Source organism: Pelodiscus sinensis, chromosome 4, assembly GCF_052426305.1.
Source record: "Pelodiscus sinensis isolate ZL-2025 chromosome 4, ASM5242630v1, whole genome shotgun sequence".
In the NCBI taxonomy this organism is placed as follows: Eukaryota; Metazoa; Chordata; order Testudines; family Trionychidae; genus Pelodiscus; species Pelodiscus sinensis.
The window spans coordinates 127,758,757-127,777,380 of NC_143055.1; the positions used below are offsets into that span (position 1 = coordinate 127,758,757).

General features: G+C 41.3%; 1 protein-coding gene across 4 annotated transcripts in view; it reads left to right on the forward strand.

Moving 5' to 3' along the window:
• Nucleotides 1–18,624, forward strand: part of CNOT6L (CCR4-NOT transcription complex subunit 6 like) — a 66,606-nt gene that overhangs the window by 19,833 nt on the left and 28,149 nt on the right. For 3 of the 4 annotated variants that reach the window (XM_075929451.2, XM_075929454.2, XM_075929453.2), the window contains exons 2-4: nucleotides 16,515–16,636; nucleotides 17,179–17,365; nucleotides 18,071–18,156. In XM_075929451.2, the coding sequence (XP_075785566.1) occupies nucleotides 16,525–16,636; nucleotides 17,179–17,365; nucleotides 18,071–18,156 (385 nt within the window). In that variant the 5' untranslated portion in view covers nucleotides 16,515–16,524. Of the gene's footprint in view, nucleotides 1–2,306; nucleotides 2,556–16,514; nucleotides 16,637–17,178; nucleotides 17,366–18,070; nucleotides 18,157–18,624 lie in introns of all 4 variants that reach the window. The other variant, XM_075929452.2, reaches the window with a different exon arrangement.

Below are 18,624 nucleotides of genomic sequence, written 5' to 3' on the forward strand. Positions count from 1 at the left end.
CCAATTTCATTTTCTGCCTATCTGAAGTCTAACAGGAATCTCAGTGTGAAAACGCTCTTTTGGAGACAATCTTTCTTGGGCAGCTTTTGTTCTTATTCCTTGACTTTCATATTGGAGATTAAATGATCTACTAGACTACAAGGGAAGACAATTTCTAACTTGGAAAGACTTCATATGCCTTGGTAGTGAGATCTTATATTCTTTATGCTGCAAGGCTGAGAAACCCTTCAGCCTCTCCAGCTTTCGTATGATTGCAACTCTATTACAGCTTCTGATGCTAAGTGCTTGGAATCCAAGGTCCAAAGGAAATCGGATATCTGATGGAGGGGCTTCAACATGGCCATGTAGAGACAATAGGCTAGAGGAGACTTGCATAAAGATGGTTGGGTTTTGAACTCCTAACACCACCAGCCAGATAGCTACTCAAGAGCTCCCCTGTAGGGTGTACCAGCTCTGCCTTCACCTTACAGGCTAACAGTGGGTGCACCCCAGTCCTTGAGATTCTTTGAAGTATTCCCCTGTGATGTCTGCCCCCAAAGGAGCAGGGTACCACGCTTTACTAATTTTACCCATAATCACTGCTCCTGAGTAATGCACAGCACTTGTATTAAAAAAAATTATTTAAAGAGGAAGAGAGATTCAGTTAGAAAGAGCAAGTGATGGAAACAGGATTACAATATAAAACAATCCTAAAACATGAACTAGGAAAAGTATCTCTTAGTAAGTTTAGACTTGATCTAATAAAGTAGATTTCTCCCCAGAGTTCACACAGTCTGTTGCAGAACTGGCTGTCTCCCACGCCATAAGATGTTTCTTCCATTAATGGCTGCAGTGTGTTTCTGTCCACTTTGTTATATTGAAACAGTCTCTTGTCTTTATGCATAGGCAGGTCAGTCCCCTGTCTGGTGTAATGTTTTTTACTTCCAAGTGGTTGTGATTGTTTGCCATAGTTTTTCACTGAAATATGGAACAAAGCTAGACAGTTGAGCCTTGCATTACATCACTGATTAACCAGGAGGAGTGACAACTTCCTCCAGCTTGAGCAGGCCATCACCAAAATATATTCTCCCTTTGTCACTAACTTTTACCCCAGGCCCATAAAGCATACTTTTAACATACACCATTCCTTAAATGTTACCTGCACACACATCTCACGGGTTGAGTCATTCTTGATAATTTGAGTTTTCTGGGGATACCATATCTGTTGCAAAGTATCCATAAAGGGTAAGACGTGTTTGGTGTAAGAATGGGGGGCTCTTTGTCAAAGGGATTCTTTGTCTCACTAGTCTAGCTTGTTAGATAACCCACTTACTAATTTTAGGTAGGATGGCACTCTATTTGGTTATCATCTGTGGTATTCTCAAATTAAGTATTCATTTATCTTTTTAAGTTTTCCTTGTGTGGCAGGGGATTCCAAGATTGGGGAGGATCTTTTGTCCTTCCATTTCAGCTTTATTGTGTTTGAGTTGGAGTGGAACTGAAACCTTCACCTGAAAATGTATAGTTGTCCTCCCTGAGCAGTTATTCATAAGACTTGAAGATGGCACCTGAGGCTAGCATTTTGAAAGTCCATCTATTCCTGGAATCTTGGAGAGAGGCTAGTTTGCTTTTTCTGGTTGATCCTCGTTCGTGTGTGCTAAACTCACGCTCTTCTAACACAACTGAAAGAAGCTTTTAAAAAAATCTCCCATCCTTCTGAGAAAAGAGAGTAAATGCACAAGTGGCGAGGAGTCCTGTGGCACCTTATAGACTAAAAGAAGTGTTGGAGTATAAGCTTTCGTGGGCAAAGACCGACTTCGTCAGATGCATGTGGTCTTTGCCCACGAAAGCTTATGCTGTAACACTTCTGTTAGTCTATAAAGTGCCACAAGACTCCTCGCCGCTTTTGCAGATTCAGACTAACATGGCTACGCCTCTGATAAATGCACACGTGACAGCAGTGATCTGCTAACTAGCAAGAAACATGAAAAACAAATTCCTCTGATAATCTGGTCTCTGTAGATTGTCAAAACCACTTCCTCCTATCCTCAAATCACAGCTCACCACATTCTGGGGTAATGGAACCTGTCAAGTTGGGTGTACAGGTGGGGTGGAAATCACCTGCAGGTGTGGCAGTTAAAGGAGATTGTGGAATAATTGTTGTGTAGCTATTTGTTAACCTCGATCTTAGTCTTCATTTGTATTTGTCTAACATGATTTTCTCAATGTGCCCTGGAAATGGGAGAGCTAGCACAGGATGAATTCTCCACCCAATAGACATTTCCACTTGTGAACGCCTTTCCTGTAATCCCTTTTTGTTTTTGCAGGCTTTAAGGAAGGCAAAGGGAAAGCAGGGCAAGACAACATCTCAAGTACTGGAATATTGTCATAAATGCCTGGAAGGCCTGCATTCAAACTGTCAACCCACTTTAATGGAAATGTACTGGCTTTCAGCATCTTTGGATCTGACCCTTGGCTTACATATTTTCTCCAAAGAATCCAGGCCCTGCCCTTTTGATTCACTGCATCTGGACAAAGTTATATACCTATCCTTTGACCCTCTTCCTACTCATTCGGTATGTCTGGCCCTTGAGTGGAAGAGTCAGAATAAGCTAGGATTGTTAGAAACAACTATCAGCTTTCTGCTGAAGAGATAAGTACATCTGTTCAGAGTAGCAACAGCCATTAAATACTCAGTGGTAGACTGGGGGAACTTTAGCATGAAGACTTTACTGAAATGACTTAGTTTTAATATATCAAAGCTTTGTTCTGCTAGGCTACACAGCCTTTACATAGATATGTAAGAACTTAGAGGTGGTATTGTGGCCACTTAAAAATCTGTATTGTTCTATGTATGTGTGTTGGGTTGGGTTAGGAGCAGCTGACTATATTTTTAGCTTTGTGCAGCCAACAGGTCAGTGTACCAAGTTTCTCAGCTTGGGCTAGGCAGGGAAGTAATTCATACCCACTGTCAAGTTTAGTCCTTTGTAGTTTTAAAAATGGAACTGCTCTCTTCCCAAATTGAGAGAGATTTTTTCCATTACACATACAAGTTATAAATCAACTAATCATGAATAGGCTGAGGAGTATTGCTCACCAGCATTTGTTTATCCAGTTAAAAAGCAAGTCTAGGTGTGTTTTTAAAAACAAAAACCTCAAAGGACAAAAAATGTACATTGACTTTTGTCCTTCCCCTTTACCCTTTAAGTATGATTTGCTGTTTTAGGCTTGATCTGCAGCGCATCTATCTTGATATCTGTGTGCACTTATGTGTTTGTGATGCATTGGAAGATTAGGGTCTTGGATTGCAAATTCTATGGGACATATTCATTCTCTGTTTTTATACAGCATCTAGCACAATAGGGAACTTCTCTGAGTAGTTGGTGGCAAATAACAGTGGCTCGTACCTACCGTATTTTCCGGCGTATAAGGCTACTGGGCGTATAAGACGACCCCCTAATTTTTTAGTTAAAAGGTTTTCGTCTTATACCCCAGCGCTCCTCCGCCTCCCCGGCTTTGCTCCTGGTGTCCCTGGTCTGCTGGAAACGGTCCCCAGCAGACCAGAGGCACCGGGAGCAAAGCCGCAGCAGCGGCGGGTCCCGTGCCTCTGAGGCTTTGCCAGAGGCTTTGCTCCCGGTGCCTCTGGTCTGCTGGGGACCGTCTCCAGCAGACCAGGGACACCGGGAGCAAAGCCTCTGAGGACGCCCTGGCAGCGGGACAGCCCCGGCGCGCCTGGGCTGCCCCGCCGCCGGAGCCCCTCCGCAGCTTTGCAAAGCCTTGGGGGAAGCCGGCGGCGGGACAGCCCCGGCGCGCCTGGGCTGCCCCGCCACCGGCTTCTCCCGAGGCTTTGCAAAGCCGCGGAGGGGCTCGGGCGGCGTATAAGACGACCCCCGATTTTTGGGGGATGTTTTTTAGCATCAAAAGTCGTCTTATACGCCGGAAAATACAGTAACTTACAAAAAATGCACAGTGAAGCTTTTCAAAATGAAAACATGAAGTAAACTAAATAAAATAAAACTGACCTGTTAGGAGTAACAAGCTAAATGTGTCTTCTGACTAGCGAATTTAGCGTTTTTAAACACATTCCTCTAAATGACATTTAGAGGAGGCAGTCCATTAAACCAAATTTAGTTTTCAAAAAAATACAGAAATAGGTTTCTGCTTATGTCCCTCGCCAACTGCTATATATTTCAAGGCTTACCCATGCTTGATCTACTTTGTTCTGTTAGACTAAGGGTGTGTCTAGACTACCTAGTTTTGTCGACAAAAGTGGACTTTTGTCGACAAAACTATACTAGCATCTACACTACCGCTGAGTTCTGTCGACATAACGTCGACAGAACTCAGCAGTTTTGTCGACGCTGGTATACCTCATTTTACGAGGCATAACACCTTCTGTCGACAGAGGCATAAACCTAGAATACTAGATTTGTTCAGTTTATTGCTGTCACTTTATCAGATAGGAATTAAGATGCTGTTGCAAATATCTTATGAATAGCACCACAAAGTTTGGCAGAATGTGAAAAGTGTTACTCTAACACACAAAAAGAATTTTCACTTGGATTAGGGAAAAGAGTTCAGTATAAATGCTCTCTGCAACAAAACATGAACAAGATACAAATTTTATTGCTGTTTGTGTTGAAAACTAACTTGCTCTTTCTACACCCACACTGGCCAAAGAAGTTCATGATAGTCACCTGGAGCAGATGAACACAAAACCAGTCCAGACTTCTGAATTTAACTACGCAGAGATGATTTTGTCTACTTTTTTTTCAATGTTTTTTTTATTTACCATTATGGTAATGGTGACTGTATATTGGCGTGATAGAATTTTAAGACTCTTGAAGTTGTCTTATTTCCTCCATGGTAGAGGTAATGGGCATAATGCCTGCATGGCAGAGCATCAAAGGAAGTTGCATGAAGGCAGATAATTTTTAAACTCAGTCTTAGTGCTTTGAATGTGGGGAGGGGTGTTTGTTTGTATGCGAAGAGGGAGAGTGCACGTGTGTGTGAGAAAAAGAATGTATGTGTCTTTCTAAGCTGTCATAAAGTCTGTACCTCCCTTCCAGCAGAGGGGGACGGGGGAGGGGGAACCTCAGTGTTGAGGACACAACTTTGTATATGCTTGTTCGTTGCTGGTCCTTGAGCATCCCTGACTTCACTTTAGGAAGTGCAAAATCTGTACATGGTGGTACAGGCTCTCTGTCCTGCGGCTGGATCTTCTCCTGTAATTTAGTCTAGATCTTGTAGTGTCTTAGTGTTTCCTCAGATGGATCTCCATGGGGATATGTATGAAGACAGTAAACCTTTTTGCTTCTGAAGACGACAGATGATCTCAAAGTTTATTTCCCAGAGAAGAGTATAGTGATACTAAATTTTCTTACACCAAAGAGATTCTAAATCGCATAATCCTCCAGGGGTAAGATTTCATCAAAGCTTGCAGGAAGCCGATGTCGGTCTGAGTGATATGATTTTTTTATAAAAACAAGTAGTCCTGTGGCACCTTAGATACTATATATATATATATATATATATAAGGTTTGTGGGCAAAACCCACTTCTTCAGATAAGCTCATGAGATCATCTCGTCTCAGGATCATCTTATCTCAAGAATAGGATTACTCATTGTTTTTAAAGTTACAGACTACCATGGTTACCCCATATGAGTCTGATACGAAATTCTTTCTCTTTGGGGGTAGCAATATGGCATTTGTGAGCTAGATGTGCCTTGGATTAGCATGGACTCCTGGACAGCTGGTTGTAGTCAGGAAAATTTCCACCCTGGTAGGAGCTGCAAAATCTTCCAAACGTGAACAGATCTGAATACAATGAGGGCTGCCTTCCAGGGCTGCAGAGAGCTAGCTTTGTTGTGTGTCTGCTACTGCTTGTAACTGCTAAGCAGCAGTAGAGTGAAAACTGACCAGAGTCTTATCAGCTTTTACTGATGTTACTCAAAGCATAGTGGGCAGCAGAAGAAGTGAAGGGTTACGGGTTCACATCTCTAGTACATGTTATATTAAGAGCTTTTTCCTTTTCTGCCATGTACATATCTACCCATTGTTTCACAGTCTGACCTCTTCCTTAAAATGTGGAACTGCTCTGAATTCTGCCATGATAATTAAGGCATCTGTTTCTTTATGAGAATATAGGTGGTAGCTTGCTACTGTGGACAAATCTAGTACATTTTAAAGAAGATTTTAAAAATTGTTTTTTTTCTTATTTTATTGACAGTAGTCTAACTGTTGCTTAAGTCGGATTATATTCAGGTATTTTAAGATTTTAAATGTCTGCTGCTTTACTTGAACTCATGGGAAGGTTGCAAGGTGACACAGTATAGCTATAGCTCTAGTTAGGGTCCTGTGCTTCAGTACAACGTAAGTACCACTTCAAAAGAGCAAAATAAGCATAGAATCTGCTAACAGGTCCCTTTAGGGACTTAGGTGACGTGACTGTGGGTATGTCTAGACTACATGCCTCTGTCGCCAGAGTCATGTAGATTAGGCTACCGGACATAGGAAAATGAAGCGGCGATTTAAATAATCACCGCTTCATTTAAATTTACATGGCTGCCGCACTGAGCTGACAAACAGCTGATCAGCTGTTTGTCTGCTCAGTGCTGTAGTCTGGACACGCAGGGGTCGACATCAAAGGCATTTGTCGACCACCCAGGTATGCCTCCTGGGATGAGGTTTACCTGGGTGGTCGACAAATGCCTTTGATGTCGACCCCCGCGTGTCCAGACTACAGTGCTAAGCCAACAAACAGCCGATCAGCTGTTTGTCGGCTCAGCGCGGCAGCCATGTAAATTTAAATGAAGCGGCGATTATTTAAATCGCCGCTTCATTTTCCTATGTCGGGTAGCCTAATCTACATGCCTCTGGCGACAAAGGCATATAGTCTAGACATACCCTGTGTCTCTAGACTTGAAAGGAGATAGAAGGAAGTGACCTTTAATGCACTGCACTTCTGAAATTCTCTTTAATGTTTGTTATGATTGGTTCTCTCTGTTTAGTGCTCTCTTCATGCTAGAGAAAAGGAGATTCTGAGGCAATTTAGATCTACTGTTACATTCTGCTCACTTAAGAGAAACATTACCACAGGGTCAGAATATCTTTGGCAGCGTTCTATGAGAATGGGACAATAGATAGGGAGTATAAAGAAAAAATAATCAGATTTCACGCAATCCTGTGTTACAGATGAATTCATAGACTGAAATTTGCTGCTTAATCCATGACATCAGACAGTGTTCAAATTTCAGTTGTTGTTCCTGGGAGATAAATATTCATTTAGAACTGATCTCTGCTAATACATGAAACGTATTTTATTCTCTATTAGCTGGTGAACATCTGTTTGAGTTAAGGTGTGATAAGCAGTCTCTTTTTTTGCATTTGTACTTGTAATTTAACTTAGAGGTGTCCAAAATTAAAATATTTCATAACAGTGGCTGCAGAAAATAATTAAATATTCCCTGCTCTCGGCAAAAGCCACAAAGAATAGGCATTTCCTTCAGTCACTTCACTAACAACCTATTTTCAATAGAATTACTAGATTTAAAAAAGTGATGTGGCCAAAAAGGATGCATTACTCTGACAAAACCACAATGTGCCTACTTTTTTTTTTTTTTTCAATCTGAACAACAGCTAAGGGAATAGTTGAAGTTGAAGTTACTCTTGGAGAAACAGAAGAGGAAAATACCCTCAAACAGATTCTGGTGATGACAGAATTTGGATACAGTCTTTGTTCTATATCAAGCACCCACCTTAAGAAACCCAGAGAAATACCAATGCAAATTGTAGTATTACATTTTTATTAATAAAATCCATAGAAAATCCACTTGAACAAAAATACCTAAATTATATTGATTCTAACTTTCTGAAAAGGTTGAGAACCGCACCAGTCTCTCTCATTTAAGAAACTCCTGAACAGGTATATAGCAGTAATTCTGTATCAATTCTGTATATTTGATAGGATAACGAGTCTTGTGGATAAGGGAGAAGCGGTGGATGTGGTATACGTAGACTTTAGTAAGGCATTTGATACGGTCTTGCATTATATTCTTATCAATAAACGAGGCAAATACAACTTAGATAAGGTGTTGTGCATAACTATAAAGTGGGTGCATAATTGGCTGGATAACCGTACTCAGAGAGTAGTTATTAATGGTTCACAATCCTGCTGGAAAGGTATAACAAGTGGGGTTCCGCAGGGGTCTGTTTTGGGACCAGCTCTGTTTAATATCTTCATCAACGATTTAGATATTGGCATAGAAAGTACGCTTATTAAGTTTGCAGATGATACCAAGCTGGGAGGGGTTGCGACTAAGCTGGAGGATAGGGTCATAATTCAGAATGATCTGGACAAATTGGAGAAATGGTCTGAGGTAAACAGGATGAAGTTTAGTAAAGACAAATGCAAAGTGCTCCACTTAGGGAGGAACAATCAGTTTCACACATACAGAATGGGAAGCGACTGTCTAGAAAGGAGTACGGCAGAAAGATCTAGGGGTTATAGTGGACCACAAGCTGAATATGAGTCAGCAGTGTGATGCTGTTGCAAAAAAAGCAAACATGATTCTGGGATGCATTAACAGGTGTGTTGTGAGCAAGACACGAGAAGTCATTCTTCCGCTCTACTCTGTGCTAGTTAGGCCTCAGTTGGAGTATTGTATCCAGTTCTGGGCACTGCATTTCAAGAAAGATATGGAGAAATTGGAGAGGGTCCAGAGAAGAGCAACGAGAATGATTAAAGGTCTGGAGAACATGACCTATGAAGGAAGGCTGAAAAAATTGGTTTTGTTTAGTTTAGAAAAGAGAAGATTCAGAGGGGGGCATGATAGCAGTTTTCAGGTATCTAAAAGGGTGTCATAAGGAGGGGGGAGAAAACTTGTTCATATTGGCCTCTGAGGATAGAACAAGAAGCAATGGGCTTAAACTGCTGTTAGGGAGGTTTAGATTGGACATTAAGAAAAAGTTCCTAACTGTCAGGGTAGTCAAACACTGGAATAAATTGCCCAGGGAGGTTGTGGAATCTCCATCTCTGGAGATATTTAAGAGTAGGTTAGATAAAAGTCTATCAGGGATGGTCCAGACAGTATTTGGTCCTGCCATGAGGGCAGGGGACTGGACTCGATGACCTCTCCGAGGTCCCTTCCAGTTTTAGTATTCTATGATTCTGATTCTTGAATTTCTTGGCATCTGCGCACACAACTTTCTCAAAGGGATTTTTAATGTCTTTAGAATCACTGAAGAATGCTTCCACATCTCAGTAAGACCAGGATACAGGAATTTCAAATCAAGCCATATGCTAGCAGTACTGCACCCTCTGTTAAGTTTGTCACATCTATCCAAGAGTACTTGAAGATTTTGAAATTTCATTTATCTGTGTTTTGGCTTGCTAGTTTAATTTAGTAAGCAGTTTTGCTATGGCAGAAATGAAGACATGGCAAAAACAAACATTTTATACTTGGAACCATCAAACATCACTCCAAAAATATCCAATCTGCTGCTATATATATTGTCTGTGCATGAGTCTAGGTGGATGTTGCTTCAAAAAGAACATATTTACAAGTGTTTTTTTAAATGTACACAATCTCCCCTGCTCCTTTTAGTGCTGCTAATAATGTGCACTTTATATATAGTCTTTCATTCAGCAGTACGGGAAAGAAGGCCAAGGCTTAATCTGTCCTACTTGCTAATGTAATTTTGTCCTAATTTTTCAAAACTAAAGTGATTTGTTTTTGGCCATTTCATAAACTGAAGTAGAAACAGACACATGGCTTTGTCCTAATGCAGGGGTGGGCAATAATTTTTGACAGGTGGCCACTCCAAGGTTTTGGAAAGTGGTGGAGAGCCCCCTCCCTCTGGGGCATCTGGTATTGGCCACTGTAGTCAAGACAGGATACTGAGCTAGATGGTGGACATTTGGCTGACCCAGTATGGCTGTTATGTTCTTACTTATGAGTTTATGGTCCATGACCAACCAGATTGATCATGGGTGAAGGAGCGAGGGTCTGGCCCATGCTCCAGTCATGGCAGGGCATCCCCAAAGTTTCATGGCAAAACAGTCACTTTTTATAGTAGTTTTTCTTCATTGGGATCAGTAAGTTTTGCATCATCATGCTGTTTTTCTAATGGATGTTTTTCTAGAAGTTTCTCTTGCCCCTTACCTTCTGCCATGCTAAGCTGGTATCGATCACAAATATCTTGTCCCAATTGATAAGTGCTTGCCCTTTCCCTTAGTGTCCTGCGTCACCAATCTGCCCTTTTCTGTTATGCCTTCTAGTCCATTTTTGGATCCTTCCTTTTGGTATTCCTGGTTTACTGGTGGCCTTCACCCATCTCTCTCACATTCCTTACCCTCTCACATAACAAAAACAAGAGCAAGGGTTACAAACAAAATTTCAAGGAAAAGCAAATCATTACATTCTTTCATTATATTATATTACAATCACTACTTTCAAACTAAAAACAAAATAATAGCCATAAAAATCTAAATCTGTTTCTACAATAGTTCTAAATCAAATTATTCTAAATAATTTCTACAATAATAACTATAAAAATCTATATTTCTACTTCAAACACATTAAAACTTGGTATGTTAAAACTTAAGTGCTTAAAATATCACTAAAAGTAGGAAATAGGAATTTTTTTGCAACATAAATGCTGTCATGTATGCACAGCTGTGCGGTAGCTGAAGGAAAGAAAAGCATTGTGAAGCCTCTTTTCAGGGATTTCTGTAGAGATCGTTTTAAAGTGGTATTATCAACTTGTAAAATGACACCTGTCTCAACTTCGTCTCCTACTATGTCCCTTTGCTTCAAGGGAAATCAAAGCACTAAAACATGTTTCTGACCTCGGACATGTTCAGAGTGCAAGTATTTAGTACCCCTGCGAGTTATTTATTCTTAACGAATCCCTTTTTCAGTTTTCACCTCAGCCAGGTACCGAGAGGTGAAAACAAATGTATTGTTAAATGTTGCTATCTTCTTAAGCATGTATGCTTTTAATCCCATTTGGCAAGCGTTAAATGGGGTTATTGGGCATTAGATTGTGTTCTGTTACAGGACAGGGAGAAATTATTCAGACTATCTGCTGGAGAACCTTCAGAAAACCACAGTCACACCCCTGTGAAAAATCATGAAAATGTCAATGCACTTGAGGTCTAGAAAGAGGTTTTGAATTTGTGCCAACATGTTATCCTTTACATCTCTACTTCCCTCTTTATGAAAGAAAATTCATTTGTATGTTCAAGCATGAAAGAACTAAGATTGAACAGTATATGCCATAATGACTCAATAAGATGAATTTCTATTAGTCTGTAAGCACTTTGGGAAAAGGGGCCATCTCTTATATTTATACAGTGCATAGCTGATCTCTGAGAGCTACTGCAATGGAAACATTAAATAATCACTTAAGATAGAAGCAAGCTGACTACTCTCGCTTCCAGCACAAATTGGTAAATTTATCTTCTTCCTAGTTGATGAAAGATGCTTTGCTGGTTTTCTTCTGAGCTCTTCTGAAAAAAGATATCTAAATTTAAAAGGTGAAAGTTTAAGACGTACTTTTAGTCCCATGATTTGAAATAGTGACTCAGGAGAATTTGGGGTTGTGGATTGTAACTCCACATTGGCAACTTAATGCAGTTGTAGAAATTGGGGTTCGAAAAAGAATGAGAAGAACTAGATAAATTTATGGAGGATTGGTCTGTCAATGGCTCTTAGCTAGGGTGGACTGGAATGGTGTCCCTAATTTCTGTTTGTCAGAAGCTAGGAATGGGTGACGGGATGGATCATTTGATTACCTGTTCTGTTCATTCCCTCTGGGGCATCTGGTATTGGCCACTGTTGGAAGACAGGATACTAGGCTAAATGGACCTTTGGTCTGACCTAGTATGGCTGTTCTTATGTAAATGTAGGGCTGGAAGGGGGCTAGAAGTCAAGTCCAGTCCCTTGCACAGAGGCAGGGCCAAGTAAATCAGGCCCACCCCCACAGGTGTCAGTGAAACAGATTCTTAAACTCCAGGGACAGATTCCACAGCCTCCTTTAGAAGCCTGATTCTAAGCTTCACTTCTGTTTAGCTTTTCCTAATATCTAATCTAAGTCATCTTTGTTACAGATTAAGCCTATTACTTGTCTGTCTTCAGTGATCTGGAATACAATTGATCGCCTTCCTTTTTATACAACAGTCTTCAAATATGTTAGGAGTTATTAGCCCCTCCCCCCCAGTATTCTTTTCTCCTGACTAAATTTGCCTAGTTTTTCTAATGTTTCCTCATCGGTCAGTTTTATTGCTCTGTTCTGGATTCTTTCCCAGTTAGTCCACATTCTTTCCCAGTTAGTCCCAGCACTCCAGCTGGGGTCTCATCGCTGCCATGCAGTGTGATTATAACCAGTTGCATTTCTTTTTAAACCCGTGAAGAAAATTGTGACTTCTTTTAGAAATATTGGATTGTGGTTGGCAACTACTTCAGCACAAATAGAATCTATATGACTGGCTCTAATTTTTCCCTAGCAAAATTTCAGTGAGTTTATAGTGCTGCTGCTACGTTTATCCTGAAGTTCCCTTGTTATTCACACCAACATCACTTACAAAAATGTAGTAGTAGTTGAAAACAGAAGATGGTTGACTTTTTGAAAGTCTGTATTTGAGTGCTCAAGCTGTTCAGAGTCCCTAAATTAAACCTTTGCAGATTCCACTTCATCAATATGGTCTAATGGCACAATACTTCCTTGTTTGACAGGCTGCGTTTTCCAAAGCTTCACTTTAAACTGCATCTTTGGACTCTTTTGCTTTAGTTCATAGCATTTTTACAGTAAATCCAGTAGATGCAGTTTCATGTCAAGAAGGAGTAGCAAAAGGCAGGACACAGATGTTCTAAGTGCAGTGTTGTCAGCCAAAAGTATCGCTGGGCTAGCCTTTGTATACACCTGAGCAAGAGCTGTTTGAGACTAATTGCAGTTGTGTGTGATTGCTGGGCTAAGCAGTTGCTCTGTCCTCTTGATTTCAGTTGCAGTATGTTTCCAAAAATCTGTCTTTAGATGACTGTGAAGTACTGTTAGAATTCTTTGTTTGTACCTCTTGTAATGACCAAACATGTAATATATATTTATAGTCCTATGGAGGCGAAGGTATTTTATGTAGACAAACACACTTCTTATTAAGAGATTAAATTGTCTTTTTGTGCATTGGAGAATTTTTCTTTCTGTACATTGATACAAATAGAGTTTTCAGTGTGTGAAATATGGGCACAAATGTTCGAGAATACAGTTAGCACAAGTTGTGTTTTATGTTCTCTTTTTACTGTAATGTGACTGTTTTGGTAACTTATAGCTTTTCCAGGATAACTTTGGAAATGTGTTTGTACAGTTAGGGTTATTTTGATAGGGGATACATACAAATAGACAATATAGGAAAGTTACCCATGTGGTGTGCTGTTGACTTAAGGCCACTTGAAACATTTCGTAAGTGGGTTGGTAGGTGATCTCTGTAACAAGTGGTCATTATATGAAATCTTAATCTGTTTTGAATAACACGCAGAAATCAAAGAACATGTTTAATTTTAGGTTTCATTTTAAGCATTCATAATCTCAGAAGTTACACCAGTGTTTGACTCTCTAATGTAGCTTTTGATTAGTGTTGTGGAGGGTAGCTTACGGTCTTCATAACAAATGAGCAAGTCTCGTAATTTGCAATTCAGGGTCTGATTCACTGAGGAGAAGTGAAATTAATTGAAGTGTTTTATAGCAGATGAAACTCTCCACTTACTGACAGAGAAACTTTCACAATGCAGGGTGATATATTAACAAATGTTACCTGTTTCCCTCCCCCAAAAGAGAAAGCTACCAATATAAATAGAAGAGGTCACCTTAAACTTTGTAGTTCTTGGTGTCATGGGACTAATGCATCCCTTCCACATAGGCAGGTGTAAATCGGTGCAAGGACCAACATTATTTAACCACTTTGATCACTTAACTAAAGACAGGATACTGAGCTAGATGGTGGACCTTCGGTCTGACCCAGTGTGGCTGTTATGAGTCTATGGTCCATGGCCAACCAGATTGATCATGGGTGAAAGAGCGAGGGTCTGGCCCATGCTCCAATCATAGGAGGGCATCCTCAAAGTTTCATGGCAAAACAGTGCCTGGTTCTGGGGAAGTTGACGGGAATTGGGTTAAAGGGGAAGGGGGTGCCTGGCTCTGGGGAAGGGGAGGAGAGAAGGATTGGATTAGAGCAGGGGCAGGGGGGAGGTGTGCCTGGCTCTGGGGAAGGGGAGGAATTGGGTTAGAGCGGGAGGGTGCCTGGGGGAGGGGAGGGGAAGAGCAGCCAGCGTGCTTCCTGAGATCCAGGATCCCCAGGTACTGGCCCCAGCTGTCTGTCCCCTCCCCCTGGGCAGACCCCCCTCCCACCCCCCACCAGCACCCTGTCCCCTGCCCTCACCAGCACAGTTGGGGCCATATTAGTGAGGTTTGGGGAGTTTTGGTGGGATTGGTTTTTTTCATCTCACTTGTGTGGCCCCAACTGACATTTCTGTGGGTTAGTGACTCAAAACAGGTTCCCTGTCCCTCTCATAAATAAAGACAATGCTGAAACATTTTGTGTTTGACATAATATTTTATTTAAAAATGAAGCCTGGCCAACAAGCCCCTATCTGGCCGCAGCATCATAACACTCCTGAACCCCCCCACACCCAAAACCTGAGCCTATCATAAACTGGAACCGCCTGTCCTGAGCCTCTCATATCCCCAAACTCCTTCACCACCACATCCCCCCGTCTTCTGCCACAGCACTCCTGCACCATTCACACACTGCAAATCTGTGTCCTGATTTGTTCAACATCTTTATTACTGACCTGGATGAGGGGATGGATTGCACCCTCAGCAAGTTTGCAGATAACAGTAAGCTGGGGGAGAGGTAGATATGCTGGAGGGTAGGGATAGAGTGCAGTGTGACTTTAGACAAATTGGAGGATTGGGCCACAAGAAATCTGATGAGGTTCAACAAGGAAGCATCCCAAGCATTGTTACAGGCTGGGGACCAACTGGCTAAGTAGCAGTTCTGTAGAAAAGGACCTGGGAATTACAGTGGATGAGAAGCTGGATATGAGTCAACAGTGTGCCCTTGTAGCCAAGAAGGCTAATGTCATATTAAGTTGCATTAAGAGGAGCATTGCCAATCAATCCAGAGAAGTGATTATTCCTCTTTACTCAGCTCTGGTGAGGCCACATCTGTATTGTGTCCAGTTCTGGGCTCCCAATTACAGGAAGGATGTGAATGCGTTGGAGAGGGTCCAGCAGAGGCAACCAAAATGATTAGGGGGCTGGATCATATGACCTACGAGGAGAGGCTGAGGGAGTTGCGTCTGCTTAGTCTGCAGAAGAGAAGTGAGCTTGTATTTGATAGCGGCCTTCAACTTCCTGAAGGGAGGTTCCAAAGAGGATGGAGAGAGGCTGTTCTCAGTAGTGACAGATGGCAGAACAAGGAGCAATGGTCTCAAGTTGCGGTGGGAGAGGTCCAGGTTGGATATTAGGAAAAACTATTTCACTAGGAGGGTGGTGAAGCACTGGAATGGGTTACCTAGGAAAGTAGTGGAGTCTCCATCCCTAGAGGTGCTTAAGTCTCAGCTTGACAAAGCCCTGGCTGGGTTGATTTAGTTGGGATTGATCCTGTCTAGAGCAGGGGGCTGGACTTGATGGTCTTCTAAGGTCTCTTCCAGCTCTATGATTCTATGAGCCCATCATACTCCCAGCCTCTGCCCTGAGCCCCTCATTCACCCCAACCCAAACTCCTGCACCATCACAGCCACAAGCCTGAGGCTTGCTCAGCACCCCAGCCCTACACCTGAGCCTCAAATTCCCCAACCTGGAGCCCCTTCCCTGAGCCAGCATCCCCTTCTCTACTTCATCCTGCACCCAAATTCCCTTCCAGAGCTTGCACCTCTCACCTCTTCCCAGTGGTTTTTTTATGATGGTATGCCCTGTGCCTAAGGGGGCCCAGGCTAGTAGATTTTGTGTGCTCCAGTCCCATGGTGGGACAGTGGCAGGCTGGAGCACCAGTGCATGCTCCCCAATGCTGGGGTGGGGGGAGCTCCAAGCCGAGGGTGCCAGAATCATGCAAGCAGAGGGCCGCATCCAGCTCTCTAGTCATAGGTTCCCCCACCCTGCAGTAGACAGACACCTGTGTCGGGGTGGGGGGTGGAGGAGGCAGCAGGGAAAGTAGGCAGGAATGGGGAGGGCGGTGGCAGCAGCAGGGGAGGGCAGGCAGCACAGTGGAACTTAGAAATTCTACTTGTCGATTAGTATAAGATAATGCAATTATTCTGACTTCAGAAACCAAAGCTTCCAAGGAAGAAACTCCCTTTTGCAACATTGGCCCTGATTCTGCAGGGACATAAGCACATACTAACTTTATGCACTGTGAGAAGTACTTGAAGTACCCCCGTTTTTGCAGAAGCAAGTTCATGAAGTATAATTGGTCAGATGGCTCTGTTTTAAAATAAATTTTCAGCTGTGTACTGTAATAATCATGGCAATCTTTCAGACTAACAGGGATGCCAAAGGAAAAATATGATCCTCCAGATCCTCGCAGAATTTACACCATCATGTCAGCAGAGGAGGTAGCCAATGGGAAGAAATCTCACTGGGCAGAATTAGAAATCTCTGGTGAGTTTTTAAATCTTGTCATGGCTAAATTGCTCTTTAGGAGTATTGCTCTGATCGTAAATTAATACTGATTTGAAAGCTTCTCTTATAAAAGTGCTTTGTTTCAGGGAAAGGAGAGAACCATAATTAAGGAAAAATACCTGACTTCTAGGATCACTCAAAATACTGTTTGTTTTGAGTTTGAATAGATTTGATTAAAAACTAACATGCAAAAAGCAGGTTTGCATCTGATTTTTTTTCTTTCCATTTCTCTTTCCTACTCAAAACTAGTATTGGACGGTCATTTAAAACCTATTAGTGATGAAACATTACAGATAAATCTGGCTGAGTGAGTTCAGTTCTTCCTCCTGGGATATATTTCAGCACTTAGGTAGGCTAAAAAACATCAAAATTCCACTTAATTACCAGAAGTGTGATTTCCGCACCTGATTTTTCAGCACATTAAAGTTGTACCTCTCCATTCCCTATGATTTGTGCCTCCTGTTTTAATTTAAGAATAAAAAGCTATTTGGAGACTTAATTCTTTACATTTTCTCTTTTAGGTAGAGTGCGGTGCTTAAGTATGTCACTTTGGTCCCTGACTCACTTGACTGCTCTACACCTCAATGACAATAATCTTGCTCGCATTCCACCTGATATTGCCAAGCTCCATAATCTGGTTTACCTGGATCTATCATCCAACAAACTCCGAAGTTTACCAGCAGAACTAGGAAACATGGTATCTCTCAGGTGAGAAGGGTAGACTGCTTAACTTCCCAAGAGTCTGTCACTGATGGATATGGGAACAAGTGAACAAACTTTGTCCTTGAAATTTGTGCATAGACTTTTCTTTAAAATTCTTAGATGTACGTTAATATAGACCTGCAAGGCAAATTAGTTTTATTATTAACGGATTCTCTTTAGCATTAAACCTCTAACTCTCTGATTATTTTATTGGGCTTTTTGAAATATCCCCATATGGCTGTCTGTTTTCTGTGGGCAATTAACTAATTACATTGAGCTACTGTCCATTGCCACAAATGCTCAATGCTGGCTTTCAGCCAGCTTACAAATGAAAAACCCTGTCAAATAGCCATTGAACTCACAATTAGCATCTCTGCTTCCAAGTAAAATGCTTACTCAATTTAAAAAAAATTTTTTTTTGTATCCCACTTATGTGACCCTTAGAGGTCAATACAAAAATTGTTGTAGCTTCATGCTTCCTCAACACGACACCTTGTATGTGTACAGTGTTTCCTTTTTGTCCTGATGTATTATGGTTTTGTCCAGTTCTTTATCTTCAAACTTAAACGTGAAAGTTTATAATCTTATTTACAGAATGTATAACAATTTAAAAACTGAAGTAGCCATCCTTCAAGAATATCACCGCATACAGTATCATGAAAACGACCCTTTTAAAATGATGCTAATAAACTACTTTTTCATCTATTGTAGGGAATTGCTTTTAAATAACAATATGCTACGGGTTTTGCCTTATGAACTTGGACGGCTCTTCCAGCTACAAACCCTAGGTTTGAAAGGTGAGTGCACTTCTAACAATTCTCCAGATTGATATTTTTGGGCTCTGTAGTGTTCTGTGATTTTAAAACTCCTTTTCAAAGCAAGCCATAGTCTATATTTGTAGTATGCATGGCTGTGTCTGCTGCATTTGTTCAAGATACCTTGTTTCCCCCACTCCTAGAATATTATTACAATAATATTGCATTTTTATTTTATGAAAATTGTGCTCCTGAACATGTTCCGCTAGAAAAATATTGCAGGTTTTCCATATGAAAATAGCTCTTCAGTCTTAATATGTAGGTATACTTCATTATATGGGAGGTTGAGATGGCAAGAAAGAAACTTTAGAAGGATTACGAATGTCTTCAGAAGGAGAGAGTAGGATGAAATTTCAGGGTAGCAGAGGTTTTTTTTTAAAGGAGCAAAAGATGGCTGACTAATTTTTAAGTAAAATCAATATATTTCACTGAAAAAAAGTATTACATTAG